The sequence below is a fragment of the Gopherus flavomarginatus genome, chromosome 1, assembly GCF_025201925.1.
Source record: "Gopherus flavomarginatus isolate rGopFla2 chromosome 1, rGopFla2.mat.asm, whole genome shotgun sequence".
Taxonomy (NCBI): Eukaryota; Metazoa; Chordata; order Testudines; family Testudinidae; genus Gopherus; species Gopherus flavomarginatus.
The window spans coordinates 232,806,993-232,822,141 of NC_066617.1; the positions used below are offsets into that span (position 1 = coordinate 232,806,993).

General features: G+C 44.5%; 1 protein-coding gene across 1 annotated transcript in view; it reads left to right on the forward strand.

The window, feature by feature from the left end:
• The first annotated feature begins 1,311 nt into the window (after positions 1-1,311).
• Positions 1,312-15,149, forward strand: part of GEMIN8 (gem nuclear organelle associated protein 8) — a 44,599-nt gene continuing 30,761 nt past the window's right edge. The window contains exons 1-3 of the mRNA XM_050964637.1: positions 1,312-1,402; positions 10,914-10,950; positions 13,809-14,256. Of these exons, the coding sequence (XP_050820594.1) occupies positions 10,948-10,950; positions 13,809-14,256 (451 nt within the window). The 5' untranslated portion in view covers positions 1,312-1,402; positions 10,914-10,947. The remainder of the gene's footprint in view (positions 1,403-10,913; positions 10,951-13,808; positions 14,257-15,149) is intronic.

Genomic DNA, 15,149 nt, shown 5'->3' on the forward strand with positions numbered 1-15,149 from the left:
ATGTTTTCTGATCAAAGCATGAAATGTTTATATGTAAGCAAAAGACAGCCATGAAAATATTCTGCCTCTCTTAAAGAATAATAATCAAATAGCTTGTTAATAAACTCTATAAAGCCACCCAGGATTGGTCAATAAGCAAATATTTCCCATGCACATTGATTGTAGTATGGAGGCATTATCAGCAGCTCTGTAGGTAAATCTGTGTGTAGATTTTCACTTGATGCAGTTTCATATGTTATGGGACAAAAACAAATGTTTGTTACAAACGTTCTGACACCACAAACTCTTAGTACAGTTATCAGAGGGGTAGCCATGTTAGTCTGGATCTGTAAAAGCAGCAAAGAGTCCTGTGGCACTTTATAGACTAACAAGTTTTGGAGCATCCTACGAAGTGGGTATTCACCCACGAAAGCTCATGCTCCAAAACTTCTGTTAGTCTACAAGGTGCCACAGGACTCTTTGCTGCTGAGTACAGATGTATGTTATGGCTTTCAAAGGAGCCTATGGGAGCTTAGTGCCCAAATCCCTCTGAATGCCAATGAGATTTGATTGTCTAATACTTCTAGGCTCCTTCAAAAATCCCAGCCTTCATCATTTGCAAAGTTGCTTGGAAGAGCATTCAGCAGCACCAGCGAGGCGAAACCGAGAGACCTCAATCTGAGTATATTTCAAGCACCCAGAACAAACTGGGTATGGGTGAATTACAACCCTGGGAGATGGGGGGTGGGGCCTTCCAGCTCCACTCCCTGACTGGGAGAACGGGGGCGGGCAGAGGGAGTCTCAGCCTTGTGAGGCGCCCAGGCCTCTCTGGCGCTTGTTCTGTCTAGGGAGACCAGATGTCCTGATTGTATAGGGACAGTCCTGATTTTGGGGTTTCTTTTTTACATAGGTTCCTATTACCCCCCCACCCCGTTCTGATTTTTCACGCTTGTTGTCTGGTCACCTGAGTTCCATCCCACACCAGCAGAGGGCAGCTGGAAGGCACCAGCACCGCCCACTGGAGAGCAGCCTCGTGCAAAAGGGGGGGCTGGCTGGCGGGCTCCGCTCCCGCGGGGGAGGGGGGGGTGCCCCCGATCTCCTGGCTGCTACAGACAGAGGCTGGGGCAGTCACTTGGGGGAGGCCGCCTGGCGTCTTTCACCCCCACGCGGAAAAGACCTCGACGCCCCCTGCCGGCCTCTCTCAGGCCGAGCCCAGCCCAGGCAGAGCGGCGGAGGCCAGGCGGGCAGGGGCGGGGGACGGAGGACGCTGCTTGCGGTGCCCGCTCTGCCCCGCCAGAGAGCGCCCCAGCCCCGGGGATCAGGAGCCGGCAAGCCCCGCCCCCGGGCCCCGCTTCCCGCCGCGCCCGGAAGGAAGGACGGACGAGCGGGGCCTCGGCGCTGGTGCTGCCCGCGCGGACCCACAGTACGTGCCGCGGGCCCCGCTCCACGTGGGGTGCGGGCTGGGGAGCCCCCAGGGGCCCGGGTGAAAGCCCGCGCGGGGAAAGGGGGGCTGGCCCCAGGGCGAGGATCCAGACACCTGAGGCGGGTGGGGGGGAGAGCGTGGCAGCCCATGTACCTGAGCCCCTGGAAGAGGGGATTCCTCGGACCCGCCCCGGGGTGGTGAGGCAGTGGGGAGAAAAGACAGATGATAACCGCAGCCCCCATGCCGGGCTCCCAGTCGCAAGGTGGCTGCCTCAGCATTGTTCTGCAATTATTTTTATGACAGAGGCCATGTCTACATCTAAAATTTTGCAGCGCTGGTTGTTACAGCTGTATTAGTACAGCTGTATAGGGCCAGCGCTGCAGAGTGGCCACACTTACAGCAACCAGCGCTGCAAGTGGTGTTAGATGTGGCCACACTGCAGCGCTGTTGGGCGGCTTCAAGGGGTTTCGGGGAACGCGAGAGCAAACCGGGAAAGGAGACCAGCTTCCCCGCGGTTTGCTCTCGCGTTCCGCGAACCACCGTGCAAACCGCAGGGAAGGAGACCTGCTTGTTCGGGGAACGCGAGAGCAAACCGCGGCGAAGCTGGTCTCCTTTCCCGGTTTGCTCTCGCGTTCCGCGAACCACCCTGCAAACCGCAGGGAAGGAGACCTGCTTGCTCGGGGTTCGGGGAACGCGAGAGCAAACCGGGGAAGGAGACCAGCTTCGCCGCGGTTTGCTCTCGCGTTCCGCGAACCCCCCTGCAAACCGCAGGGAAGGAGACCTGCTTGTTCGGGGAACGCGAGAGCAACCGCGGCGAAGCTGGTCTCCTTTCCCGGTTTGCTCTCGCGTTCCGCGAACCCCCCTGCAAACCGCAGGGAAGGAGACCTGCTTGCTCGGGGCTCCGGGAACGAGAGAGCAAACCGGGAAAGGAGACCCGCTTCGCCGCGGTTTGCTCTCTCGTTCCCGGAGCCACCCAGCAAACCGCAGGGAAGGAGACCTGCTTGCTCGGGGCTCCGGGAACGAGAGAGCAAACCGGGAAAGGAGACCCGCTTCGCCGCGGTTTGCTCTCTCGTTCCCGGAGCCACCCAGCAAACCGCAGGGAAGGAGATCTGCTTGCTCTGGGCTCCGGGAACGAGAGAGCAAACCGGGAAAGGAGACCCGCTTCGCCGCGGTTTGCTCTCTCGTTCCCGGAGCCACCCAGCAAACCGCAGGGAAGGAGACCTGCTTGCTCGGGGCTCCGGGAACGAGAGAGCAAACCGGGAAAGGAGACCCGCTTCGCCGCGGTTTGCTCTCTCGTTCCCGGAGCCACCCAGCAAACCGCAGGGAAGGAGACCTGCTTGCTCGGGGCTCCGGGACGAGAGAGCAAACCGGGAAAGGAGACCCGCTTCGCCGCGGTTTGCTCTCTCGTTCCCGGAGCCACCCAGCAAACCGCAGGGAAGGAGACCTGCTTGCTCTGCGCTCCGGGAACGAGAGAGCAAACCGGGAAAGGAGACCAGCTTGATTACCAGAGGCTTCCTCCTTCCACGGAGGTCAAGAAAAGCGCTGGTAAGTGTCTACATTGGATTACCAGCGCTGGATCACCAGCGCTGGATCCTCTACACCCGAGACAAAACGGGAGTACGGCCAGCGCTGCAAACAGGGAGTTGCAGCGCTGGTGGTGCCCTGCAGATGTGTACACCTTCAAAGTTGCAGCGCTGTAACTCCCTCACCAGCGCTGCAACTTTCTGATGTAGACAAGCCCTGAGGCACTTAGGAGCACTAGTCATACACCAGGGCCTTGCGGTGTTAGGTGCTGTGCAAACATAGAGCACCAAACAGCCATACTTAGTAAGCTTAGAACTGCTTGTAGTTGGTGGCACGGGACCAGGATTCATCATTGAATTTGGTTCACTGCTTGGATCATTAGCTTCCCTGGCCAGAGTTGGGTACCGAGGGGCAGCACGACATGAACGCTGATCCACGCCTTCCGGTGCTAGGCACTGTACACAAACACACAATAGAGACAGGCCTTGCTCCAAAGAGTTTAAACTCTAAAACATGACACATTTCCTTCTCATATGCACACTACTTCCTACCACTGACCTGCCAATGCCCCAAGGTACGACAAAGACCCAAAATAAGGCATAGCAGATAATTTATTGTTCACTATTGCAGGTGTTTTTTTAAATGTAGTTCAACTTGACCTTTCAGTTTTTCCAAATCCAAAGCATTTGCCCTGTCAGTCACTCAAATGCACCAGGTATCCTGCATTTCAAAGCAGCACCCTGTATTCTAAAATCTATATAGGACAGAGGTCCCCAAACTGTGAGGTCACCCCTCCAGGGGGCATGGAGAAACATTGAGGGAGGGCACGTGGGGCCCAGGCCATCCCCAATGGAGAGAGGGAGAGAGAGCCCTACCCAGCCCCGTTCCCAGCCACTGCCCCACCTGCAGCCCCGCTCCTGGCCACAGCTCCACTCCTGACTGTGGCCCCCTGCTCACAACACTGCCCCGCTCTCACCTGAGACCCCAGCTGCAGCACTGGCCCCACATCTGGCCCCCTGACCATGCCTCCTGGGGGGCAGGGAGGGGTCAGGGACCACTGTTACAGGAGTAGGGCCCTAGGCTCTTGGGACCTGGTGAACTGTCACTTTATACATGCTGCTGCATGATCTATTTTTCATGAAGTTTTGTACTGATTTAACTATTTCAGTATGTGTTTGTGAGGCAAGGGGTTGATTTTCTACCAAAAAAGTTAAATGAGTACAGGCTGTAGCCTGGGCACAGCTATACTATTATAACTTATTCCCTTTTCCTTACAGCAGTAAGCTGTACCTGCATAAGTACCTGTATACCAGTATAACTGCATGCATATTAGTTGGGTCTATATCACACTAACTATGCTGGCTGGATAACAGCCAGGTCCTAACTGAGGCTAGGTCTACACTGAGGGGGAGGGTGTTGACCTAAGATACATAACTTCAGCTATGCGAAGTTGACTCCGCTTCTACCTCTCGCCACCGTGGAGTTCCAGAGTTGACGGCAGAGCGATCGGGGATTGATTTTATCGTGTCTACTCTAGATGTGATAAATTGATCCCTGATAGATCGATCACTACCCGCTGATCCGATGAGTAGTGTAGGCGTACCCTGAGTCTGGAAAGTCAACCAGAGAACATCTTTAATATTTGCCAATATTCACAAACAGGAATGTAGTCTACAGGCGTTTTTGTTAAAGGGATATATTGGTGCAATTAATTGGTTCTGTGTTGCACATCTACATTTCTACAAGAATTATAACTGGTCCATGTTTTATATTAAAATTAAGATAGGTAGCAATGCACAGTGGTAATTAATTGGTAGCTGAATGACAGAAAAGGCAGAATGGATTTTATTTAAACATTCTCCTGCCCCCAGATTTTCTAGAACTAGAAAGGTAAAATGATGATTTGAAAAATATAAGCTGTTGGTGCTACAGCATGGCTTTTTGTTCTCACCAAGTTCTTGGAATATGTACAAAACACTTACGACAATTTCAGTATTGGTTCAAGTCATTGGTCCATCTGTTCCTTTATCCAGCTGTCAGCATTACCAAATACTTAAAGATTTCCTGAAAAAAGGGGGGTGGAAATCATTCCTGACCCAAACAAATGATTGATGTATTCCCTGAAATAAAAGTTGTGATGACTTATTCAATACTTGTCTTATTTTGCAGAGCTACAGAAGTTAATGTTGATAAGATTCTCCAGTCCTCTCTAATTTTATTGACTTCAATGACTTTCTTTGACAGTAAATTCCACAGATTGACTGTGGGATCTGTGAAGAAGCATTTTAATTTGTTCTAATTCCTCCCCCTCTTAATTATATCATGTTCTATGTTCTATTACTATGCAACTGTGTGAAAAGAAGTGACTGGCTAGCTCTTGCTATGCTCTTCCTAATTTTGAATAACTAAAAGTTCCCTCCATCCCTTTTATTGATTGATTGATAGATTGGCTAAACAGTCCTGTTTCTTCAGGTCTTGTCATACTGAGCACTAATACTTTTGTCGACTGTTTGTAGGCCTTTTCAAGCTGTGCAATATATTTCAAGTGTGGCTACCAAAACTGTGTACAATACTCCACCAGGGGGCTGTACTCTCATCACATTTTCAAAATACAGCATTCCTGGATCCAATCCTACAGGATGGTGATCCATCTCAACTTAACTTCAGTGGGACTGAGTGATGTACAACGCTTTGTGGGATCAGACCCGTAGTCAATTATATCTTTCTTCTCACTACTGCTTGCTCACTTCAAGTTTATAAGTAGATGAGCATGTTTTGATGAATTGCAATACAAAAGTATTTAATATAAATGGGGAATTATTTTATGATTTGAAAGGTTAGGAAAGGAGATAATACAATGTATCCGAAATGGACTGTTTGTCCTGTGTACAGTGCCTAGACAATGGGGTCCTTATCCGTGGCTGGATTCCTAGATGCTGTGGTAATACAAACTGATAATTATGTGGCTGTAATAACAAAAGTGATGGGATGGGAACTTTGTGTGCCAAAGCCCTCCAAGCAACAGAACATTTTAATACACAAAAAGGGACCAAAGTATTCTTTGTCCATGCATTTTATTGTTGCTGCCCTGCAGCCTCAAAATCTTTTACTTTAGGCTCCAATCCTGCCAGATGGTCTCTGCCAGCAACCGCTCTCCCCACCCCCATGTCCCTGCAATGAGCCACATTCAGTGATACTCCACATGGGCGCCAGGGTTTGCCAGCACAGATCATTTGGCAAGATTGGGGCCTTTTTTACTACCATGAGTAGTCCCATAGATTGGACTGTTCACCATAGTGTTAAGCACATGTGTAAGTGTTTGCAAGATCGGAGTCTTACCTTTAATGCCTGTATTGCAAAATTCTCCCCATCCAATTGCCTGGGGATAGTAATTTTTGTATGAGGAAGTAAATTTTTTCATCATCATTATGGTAAGTGCGGACAAGTAGATTTTTTGCCTGACTAATATATTTCGTTGGTAATTTTACAATGGTGATTCATACCTTTTAATAATTTTCTTTATTCAAAAGTTAAGTGGTATTCCCAGTGACATTAGACTACTTTTGGATTGTGTAGCAACCTCTGTATTTTCATTTTTAGGAATTGAAAAAAGTAGAGCTAGAATGATTTTATTTTCTGCTTCTTGTGTGATTTTCATAACCTATTGAATTTACTTTTGAAGAGCCATTTTGCTTTTTGATTTCTTATTAATTATTTCTTTGTTGTTTGTATTGTAGTGGTAGCCAGCATAAGGACTTTCCTGTGTTAGGTGTTATATTTCTATAAGAGTTCATAAATAATTTATGAAAATTATTTTTTTCTGTTTTCTTAAGTGTATGTTTATTTCATGTTCAGTAAACTGATACATTTTAATGGATTTGCTAGGGCTTTTTCACCTCTCAAAAAGCTCTCTGTATGTCCTTCTGAATATGGTGTGTATTTTTAGTCAATTTGTTTAGGAAAAATAAAGTCTCTTTATGTTAAGCTGTGAACCTGATTTTTGTTTATCCTTAAGGCAATTCAGAGAATGTTTTGGTATGAAAAAGTCATAGGCAGACACAGAATTCTAATGTATGTAGTTTTTCTAAACTACAGGCAGAAAATGAGAGAGGCAGCTACAATACAGTTTACATTTTAAATGTGAGAAAGAGCCCTTTATATTTATTCCAGTGACCTTGACAGTACCCAGATGTGCACATGAAAGAAATGAAAACTACACACACACAGACACACACACACACACGAGAGAAACAAAAGGAAACTGTGTGTTTGAGATTAACAGAAAGGGGCAGGCTAGTTACGCTGCACGTCACTGCAATGTTTCATTAGTGACCTCAGCTTTTTTTTTTTCTCCTGCCTGTCTTGGCAGGTGGGAAGTAAGACAATCAATTCAGTCTCTTTGACAGTTTTGAACCTGATTCTGCTAACCTTTACTCAGATGAGTAGGCCCATTGACTGCATTGGGTCTGCTCATGTATGTAAGGACTGTTTGCAGAAGGGTTGGTGAGTGAGGATTTGCATGTTTGAGCTCTGTCTCCACTATACAAAGGGTGACAGTTCAGCCTTTGTGCTGACTTGTGGTAGCTTCATGATTTGCATTTCTTTGATGATGTCAGGATGGACTGCATTCAAATCACTTCACTTAGCATTGCTGTCTTAAAGAGGCGAAAAGTTGCTGCTTGATCAAGAAAGTCATAAATAGGAGGCCAAATGCTGCTCCAACTGACACCCTGGGCAGCCCCAGTGGGAAGAATTCTACTCAGTTATGCTGGTGTAATCTGGGATAACCCCAGAGAAGACAGTGGAGTTACTCCTGTTTTACATCAGTGTAACTGAAAGTATAATATGACCACTACTTGGGGTATGTCTACACTACGGGATTATTCCGATTTTACATAAACCAGTTTTGTAAAACAGATTGTATGAAGTCGAGTGCACACAGCCACACTAAGCACATTAATTCGGCGATGTGCGTCCATGTACCGAGGCCAGCATCGATTTCAGAGTGTTGCACTGTGAGTAGCTATCCCATAGCTATCCCATAGTTCCTGCAGTCTCCCCTGCCCATTGGAATTCTGGGTTGAGATCCCAATGCAAAAACAGTGTTGCGGGTGATTCTGGGTAAATGTCATCACTCAGTCCTTCCTCTGGCAGAAAGCAATGGCAGACAATCATTTCACGCCCTTTTTCCCTGGATTGCCCTGGCAGACGCCATAGCATGGCAACCATGGAGCCCGTTTTGCCTTTTGTCACTGTCACTGTATGTGTACTGGATGCTGCTGACAGACGGGATATTGCAGTGCTACACAGCAGCATTCATTTGCCTTTGCAAGGTAGCAGAGACTGTTACCATCCCTATTGCACCGTCTGCCATTCCATTGTAAATTGGCAATGAGATGATGGTTATCAGTCGTTCTGTACCGTCTGCTGCTGTCATGGGTGCTCCTGGCTGGCCTCGCTGAGGTCGGCCGGGAGCGCATGGACAAAAATGGGAATGACTCCCCTGGTCATTCCCTTCTTTATGTTTTGTCTAAAAATAGAGTCAGCCTTGCCTAGAATATGGGGCAAGTGTACTAGAGAACCAGAGAGCACAGCCGCTCTGTGTCAGAGCCCCAGAGATTCCGCAGAAATGATGAGCTGCATGCCATTCTAGGGGGTGCCCCTGCAACAACCCCACCTGTTGCTTCCCTCCTCCCTCAACTCTCCTGGGCTGCCATGGCAGTGTCCCCCCATTTGTGTGATGAAGTAATAAGGAATGCAGGAATAAGAAACACTAACTTTTTAGTGAGATAAAATGAGAGGGAGGAAGCCTCCCGCTGCTATGATAGTCCAGGCAGGACATTAAATGGTGGAGGTGAGAGGAGCCCAGCATCCTGCTGCTATGATAGTCCAGGCAGTACAGAATCTTTTCTTTACACATGAAAGGGGGAGGGGCTGATGGAGCTCAGCCTCCAGTTGCTATGATGAAGACGGTTACCAGCCATTCTGTACCATCTGCTGGGCATGACTGGGAGTCATTCCTATTTTTACCCAGGCGCCCCCGGCCGACCTCACCGAGGCCAGCCAGGAGCACTCACGGTCTGATGATGACAATGGTTAGCAGTCATATTGTACCATCTGCCACCAGGAAGGGGATGCTGGTGTTCAGTGCTGCAGCGCCCCATCTACCAGCAGCATGCAGTAGACATAGGGTGACATTGAAAAAAGGCGAGAAACTTTTTTTTTTCCCTTTTCTTTCGGGGAGGGAAGGGTGTAAATTGACGACATATACCCTGAAACACCCGGGAAAATGTTTTTGACCCTTCAGGCATTGGGAGCTCAGCCAAGAATGCAAATGCTTTTCAGAGACTGTGGGGACTTTGGGATAGCTGGAGTCCTAGTACCCCCTCCCTCCCTCCATGACCGTCCATTTGATTCTTTGGCTTTCCGTTACACTTGTCACACAGCACTGTTTTGTGGCCTCTGTCTATCATAGCCTGGAGATTTTTTCAAATGCTTTGTCATTTTGTCTTCTGTAATGGAGCTCTGATAGAATAGATTTGTCTCCCCATACAGCAATCAGATCCAGTGTCTTCCGTACGGTCCGTGCTGGAGCTCTTTTTGGATTTGGGACTGCATTGCTACCTATGCTGATCAGAGTTCCACGCTGGGCAAACAGGAAATGAAATTCAAAAGTTTGCCGGGCTTTTCCTGTCTACCTGGCCATTGCATCTGAGTTCAGTTTGCTTTCCAGAGTGGTCACAATGGTGCACTGTGGGATACCGCCCGGAGGCCAATACTGTCGATTTGCGGCCACACTAACCCTAAACCGACATGGCAATACCGATTTCAGCGCTACTCCTCTCGTCGGGGAGAAGTACAGAAATCGGTTTAAAGAGCCCTTTATATCGCTATAAAGGGCCTCGTTATGTGGATGGGTGCAGGGTTAAATCAGTTTAACGCTGCTAAATTAGGTTTAAACACGTAGTGTAGACCAGGCCTAAGTTTAGGAGTATCAGTTAGTGGATTCTTTGGCCAACAACCATTTTTTAAAAATGGTGTGTGTGTGGGGGGGTTAATCTTTGTATCATTCTCCTCTGCTGCCCCTGGTGTCCCTTCAAATGAGAGTTTCTGGGTGATGACACTATGTGGAATGGGTGGTTTGCTCTTTTAAAATCTTGGTATAATAAAATAGCTGTCCAATAGTAAGGGTATTTTTCAAAATTCCCTTAAGTGGTTCATGTTGGTAAATAACTTTGAAGATTAAAAGTGCAATATACGTGCTAGGTGATAGTAATTTTAAACTGCATCTTGTAATTACAGATCTTTTGATGATCTGGTTCTTTCCAGTTTCCACTTCTGTAGTTAACCTCCCCTCCTCTTTCCATTCAAGTACGTGATCACCCTCTGAATTTGTCTGTTCTTCCTTTAGGTGAAGCAGTGTTGCAATCAGAGAAGCATAAAGTGGGAGAAGAGGAAATGGTTATGCAAACAATTGCAACATAGGATTAAAAATAAACAAAAACCTTACTACCTGAGTGAAATCAAAATGGTTTTAAAAATGCTTAAAATAAAAATGTTTATAGGATTTCTTCCACAAACACTACTGAGATAAAGTCAAGTGTTTCTCATTTAAGGTCATTCCTTAATGTCATTAGTTTTGAAGATACCTAGAAGTAGAGGAAGCCACTATTGTGCGGAAGATTAAAAAAAAAACAACGGGGTAGTGAGACCAAGTTTATTTATATCTTCCTGCATTCTAAGCTGCGGGTAGTGGGGTGCCCTTTGATCTTCTTGAGCCTTCAATATTAATAATCTCAATATTTAAAAGTTCCTTACTGAAACTAATTAGAATAAATGAATAAGAGGTTTCAAGTATTCGCTGATTACTCAAAATCCCTCATCTGTTGACTTGACTCTTGTCTGTAGCTACTAGGGTTCACTAGAGATGCTTTCTGTGTTTTTAACTATCTTTTTATAAATTAAAAAACATTATTTTCTTTTCTAGTTTACGTTGATCATTGGAGAAAACTCCGCAGGTGATGGTAAGCATTCTTTACTTCCACTGTGTATCTGAGAGTATGAGCAATGCACACTTTGTGTGTTAACTGCATATACAAGCAAATTGTATTGAACCGTCAGCATATGTTTAAAAGAATTGTATTTTAAATTAGTTAAATTACATTCAAAGTAAAATTCATTTATTAAAAGTATCGTTTGGCCTCCTCAGAGAAGAATCTAGAGACATATGACAGGAAAATAACAGAGAAATCTGCTGATCACTCCTCTTAGATATATAGCTTTTATACGGTTGAGAAAAACTCTATATTTCCATTTAGACAGCAGCTGAAAAAACACAGACATACAGCTGTATTCCATAGTTACACTTTAATGTGTTCCTTTTCCTTCTTCATCCCAGTCTAAAACATCCCCTTAATTTTTTTTTTCAACAGATGGATTTTTAAAATTCAGTGAAAGATGAGGTTTTCTACGGTCACTTTTTTCCCTCTCCCAAACACAGAAGTATTTGGATAAGCACCAAAATCACAATTGTGTCTACATGAAGTGACCCTTTGTGTTCCTCTCCCCCTAAATTAACAACTAGGGCTAGTCAGATAGACAAATCAGCCAGCTGTATTCAAAGTTTTCAATGAGATCATTACCAAGGCCCATTTTAGAAACATTTTAGTTACAAAAAATACCTTCAGTTCTTTTTATTTTAAAAAGATATGTTGTTTTCTTGGAGAATACGTAAAATATATGAAACTTTCTTTTTCTGCTGAGCTATATATACTGCTCTGCTGATGTTCCCAAACTTGATTTTTAATTATTTCAGTGGGAAAAATTAAACAAAGTGTTCCAGAACTGACTCTGTGAAATGGGAGTTGCAACTTCTCAGACTTGACCACAGAATTTTCTGGTCTTGACTATACATTGAAGAACTAGAGTCAGGGTGATATTCTCATTTAATGAAAGCAAAGTAGAAACATTGAATATCCTGGTTTTTAGGAGTTCATAACAAGTTATAAATAAATAAATACATCCTAACAACAGGGTCAGAGTCTCCTCTTACACCAGCGTAAATTGGAAATAAATCCCCTGAAGTCAGTGGAGTTTCACCAGCACAATAGAAGTGCATGAGGAGCATCTGGCCCATAAAGTCTTAGCCAAAAAGACACACATTTTGTTATGCATTTCCATAAAAATTAATTTAGTGGCTATTTTTTAAATGGTGCCATAGATTTGCATAAACAGTGAGACACAGTCCCTGACCCAGTGTTTAAGTGAAATAAGAACAATAAAGTTTATTAGCTTGAGACTTTTTGTTCTTGCAGCTACTTAAACATAACCTTAAAATTATGTTTTCAATGTTTTTAAGCCCCTTTTGGGTGAGAGGATGGGGCGGGCAGGAAGAGAGGTTGGTTTCGGGGCAGGCGTGGTAAGACTGTAGCTATGAAGCGTCACTAAACCAAATTCATTTATTTTTTTTTTAATCGTTCTTGGTGATATAGGGTATTAATAATATAGGTAAGGAAAACACCTTTAAAGTACGATTTTTTATCTTGACAGTATCCCTGAAAAAAAAAAGATGACCTTCCACATTTAAGTCTAAAATAGTCCAAATGTGTGGCAAAAAAAAATAGATCATGTAAAACTCTCCGTCCCCTGAGACACACACAATATCTAGACCAAGGAGATGCGTTATGGGAGGAACATCAGACTTTACACTAAATTTCTTGGCTTTTGTCCGTTTAAGACAGACACGTGTTGTTGCATCATGGGTATCTAAATGAATGAAGTGAGGCCAACTTGTTTTTAAATCCAACATCACTTTCCATGCATCCAGAGCCCTTGCTTAGAAGCTCTACCACAAGGGCAGACAGTGGGCAAACACCACCCCAAGAATGATTTAGCTTTCCATTATCCCTGACCTTTCTCCAACACTACCCATGTGTAGCCCAATTAGTAGGGGAGGGGAACCTATTGCAATCTTTTTCTGTACAGAACTTACTGTACTATATAGGGTCTGCTACACTCTTAGAGTTATATGGCTAGAATAGAGCCGGGGTAAAGTGTTCTGTCAGGCAAACAAACATTTTTAAAAAGAGTTGTTGCTATTTTACAAGTTGTTACGTTTTATAACTGGAAAGAGATATTTTAGTTTACTTCAGTCAATGTACTTTATTAGCCGTTTTCAGATTATAGCTGCTGATGAGTAAAGAGGTGAGATGTACAAGCAGCACAGCACTTTGCTAAGCATGGTGAGGGGGGAGGGTTAATTGAGACCTTGACTAAGGTTTGATTGAGATGTGACTAAGTTGCCATCTGACCTCTACCATTTTGAAATCATTATTGCAAGAAGATGAGGTAAATGCATTACTAAATGAAGTAGGTGCCTTTATTTAATATAAAGGAATTTCAGATGCATTACCCTCTGCCTGTTAACATGAAGCTTGCGTATTTGTAGTATGTGGCTTATCGCACACACACTTTGAAGTAATCAACTCTCATTCAGCTCGCCTTTCACCTATGTAGTATATCAATTCACTTTAATTCATTTGTATTTGTAAGTGCTGAGTATTTATATCCACACAGGCTTGGTTTGAATTAGTACATTTCAACATTTTGCCCCAAAGGAGTGGCTTCCACTGTAATAACAGAGCTTTGGGGAAAAGCTTTGATGCAGTCATTCTCATTACTTTCTTCTTCGGTGACTAGTAGCGTGAACAACATGATCTATTTTTGTATGTATAGTATGTTCACGCTTCAAGCACTTGTCATTTTTCCTCCAAAATACATGGGTTTTGTTACCATAGGAAGTAAAGCATTTGGAATGGAAAAGCTTTTCAATTCTAGGAGTTGTCTCAACACTGTGCCTCCACTCTGCTCTCACTTTTTTCAGGAGGACTCACTGCATGAAGACTCTCAGCCATGGTATAGTCAACAAGTATATGCAAGGTACTGGAAGCATTACAACCAAGCCATGCACTGGATGTACAAGCACAAAAACGCCTACAGGAAAGCCATGGAGTCCTTTTATCATCTGTCATGGTATCCATCCGAAACCTTTCCTACAAGCCGGTATTCGGATTGGGATGGAGGCAACCCATCAGATGCTGACAACTATTCTACCTACACCCCAAACAGCAGAGCGCGATACCCTTCCTGGCCCCAGCAGTACCCAGGTGCCCATTGCAGTTCCGGAGTGAGCAAGGATATGGGTAGGGATTCTGAAATAGAGAAGGATTCTGAGTCTGAAGAGGAGATAGAATGTGACCTGAGCAACATGGAGATCACAGAGGAGCTCCGCCAGTATTTTGCACAGACAGAGGCTCACAGGCAGGAGTTACGTAAGTTCAGGCATTTTTTATATGATATACTTTCAATTTCAGGCTGTAATGACTATGTTTTTAATTCAGCATTATGATGTTGCAATATAATACACAGGAGTAATCGGCACTAGAAGTAAATGAACCAGTGAAAATACTTGTGGTTTTTCTACATACAGAGAATGAGTATGAATGGTTTGGAGAGTAGAAGTAGCATGTATTTGTTCAGGAGAAAATGATTTGTTTAGAGCAATTCTGGGGGAAATTAAGGAATCTGTAGCATTAAGGTAGGTAGTGAAAATCTCCATCTTTTTCCTCAGCAGAACAGGTAATTCTCATATTTTAATTATAAACTTTTTTCTATGAAGATGATCCTTTGAGTTGCTTCCAACTTTCCATTACTCTGTCCCTACTGTGCTCTGGTTTATCCTGCAAAATACCCAAGTGCTGAAGAATTTTTGCATTGACAACCAATACTTCTTTTAAAAACAAAAAGATTTTTTTAACATTTCAAAATACTGAATCAACTGATGCTCATATTTTAAACTAAAGCTAAAGTCAGCTGAGTTTAAAAAAAAGAATATGTCAATATTTTCAAAAATTTGGGCTTCTTAAGGTTAAATTTAGTAAAATCCTAGATTCCTGAGAGGTCCAGCCCGCTATGTTGTTTAATGCTGGAGGAAGCTGCAATGTACTCTTTTAAGATGGAGTAGCCATTTGCTTTATTTTTCTTTGGCTCACCCAACAGTAAAAATTCCAAGACCTCTCTTCCCCCTTGCTACCCTTCAGTGTTGTGCAGGAAATATTTTTTTCTTTCACATTCAAAGCTTCAAGTGCAGCTCTGGGAAAATAGAAGGGGGCATATTAGCCAAAAAAATCAGTAGGGGACTTCTTGCAAGTCTCAGTCCTTGGAG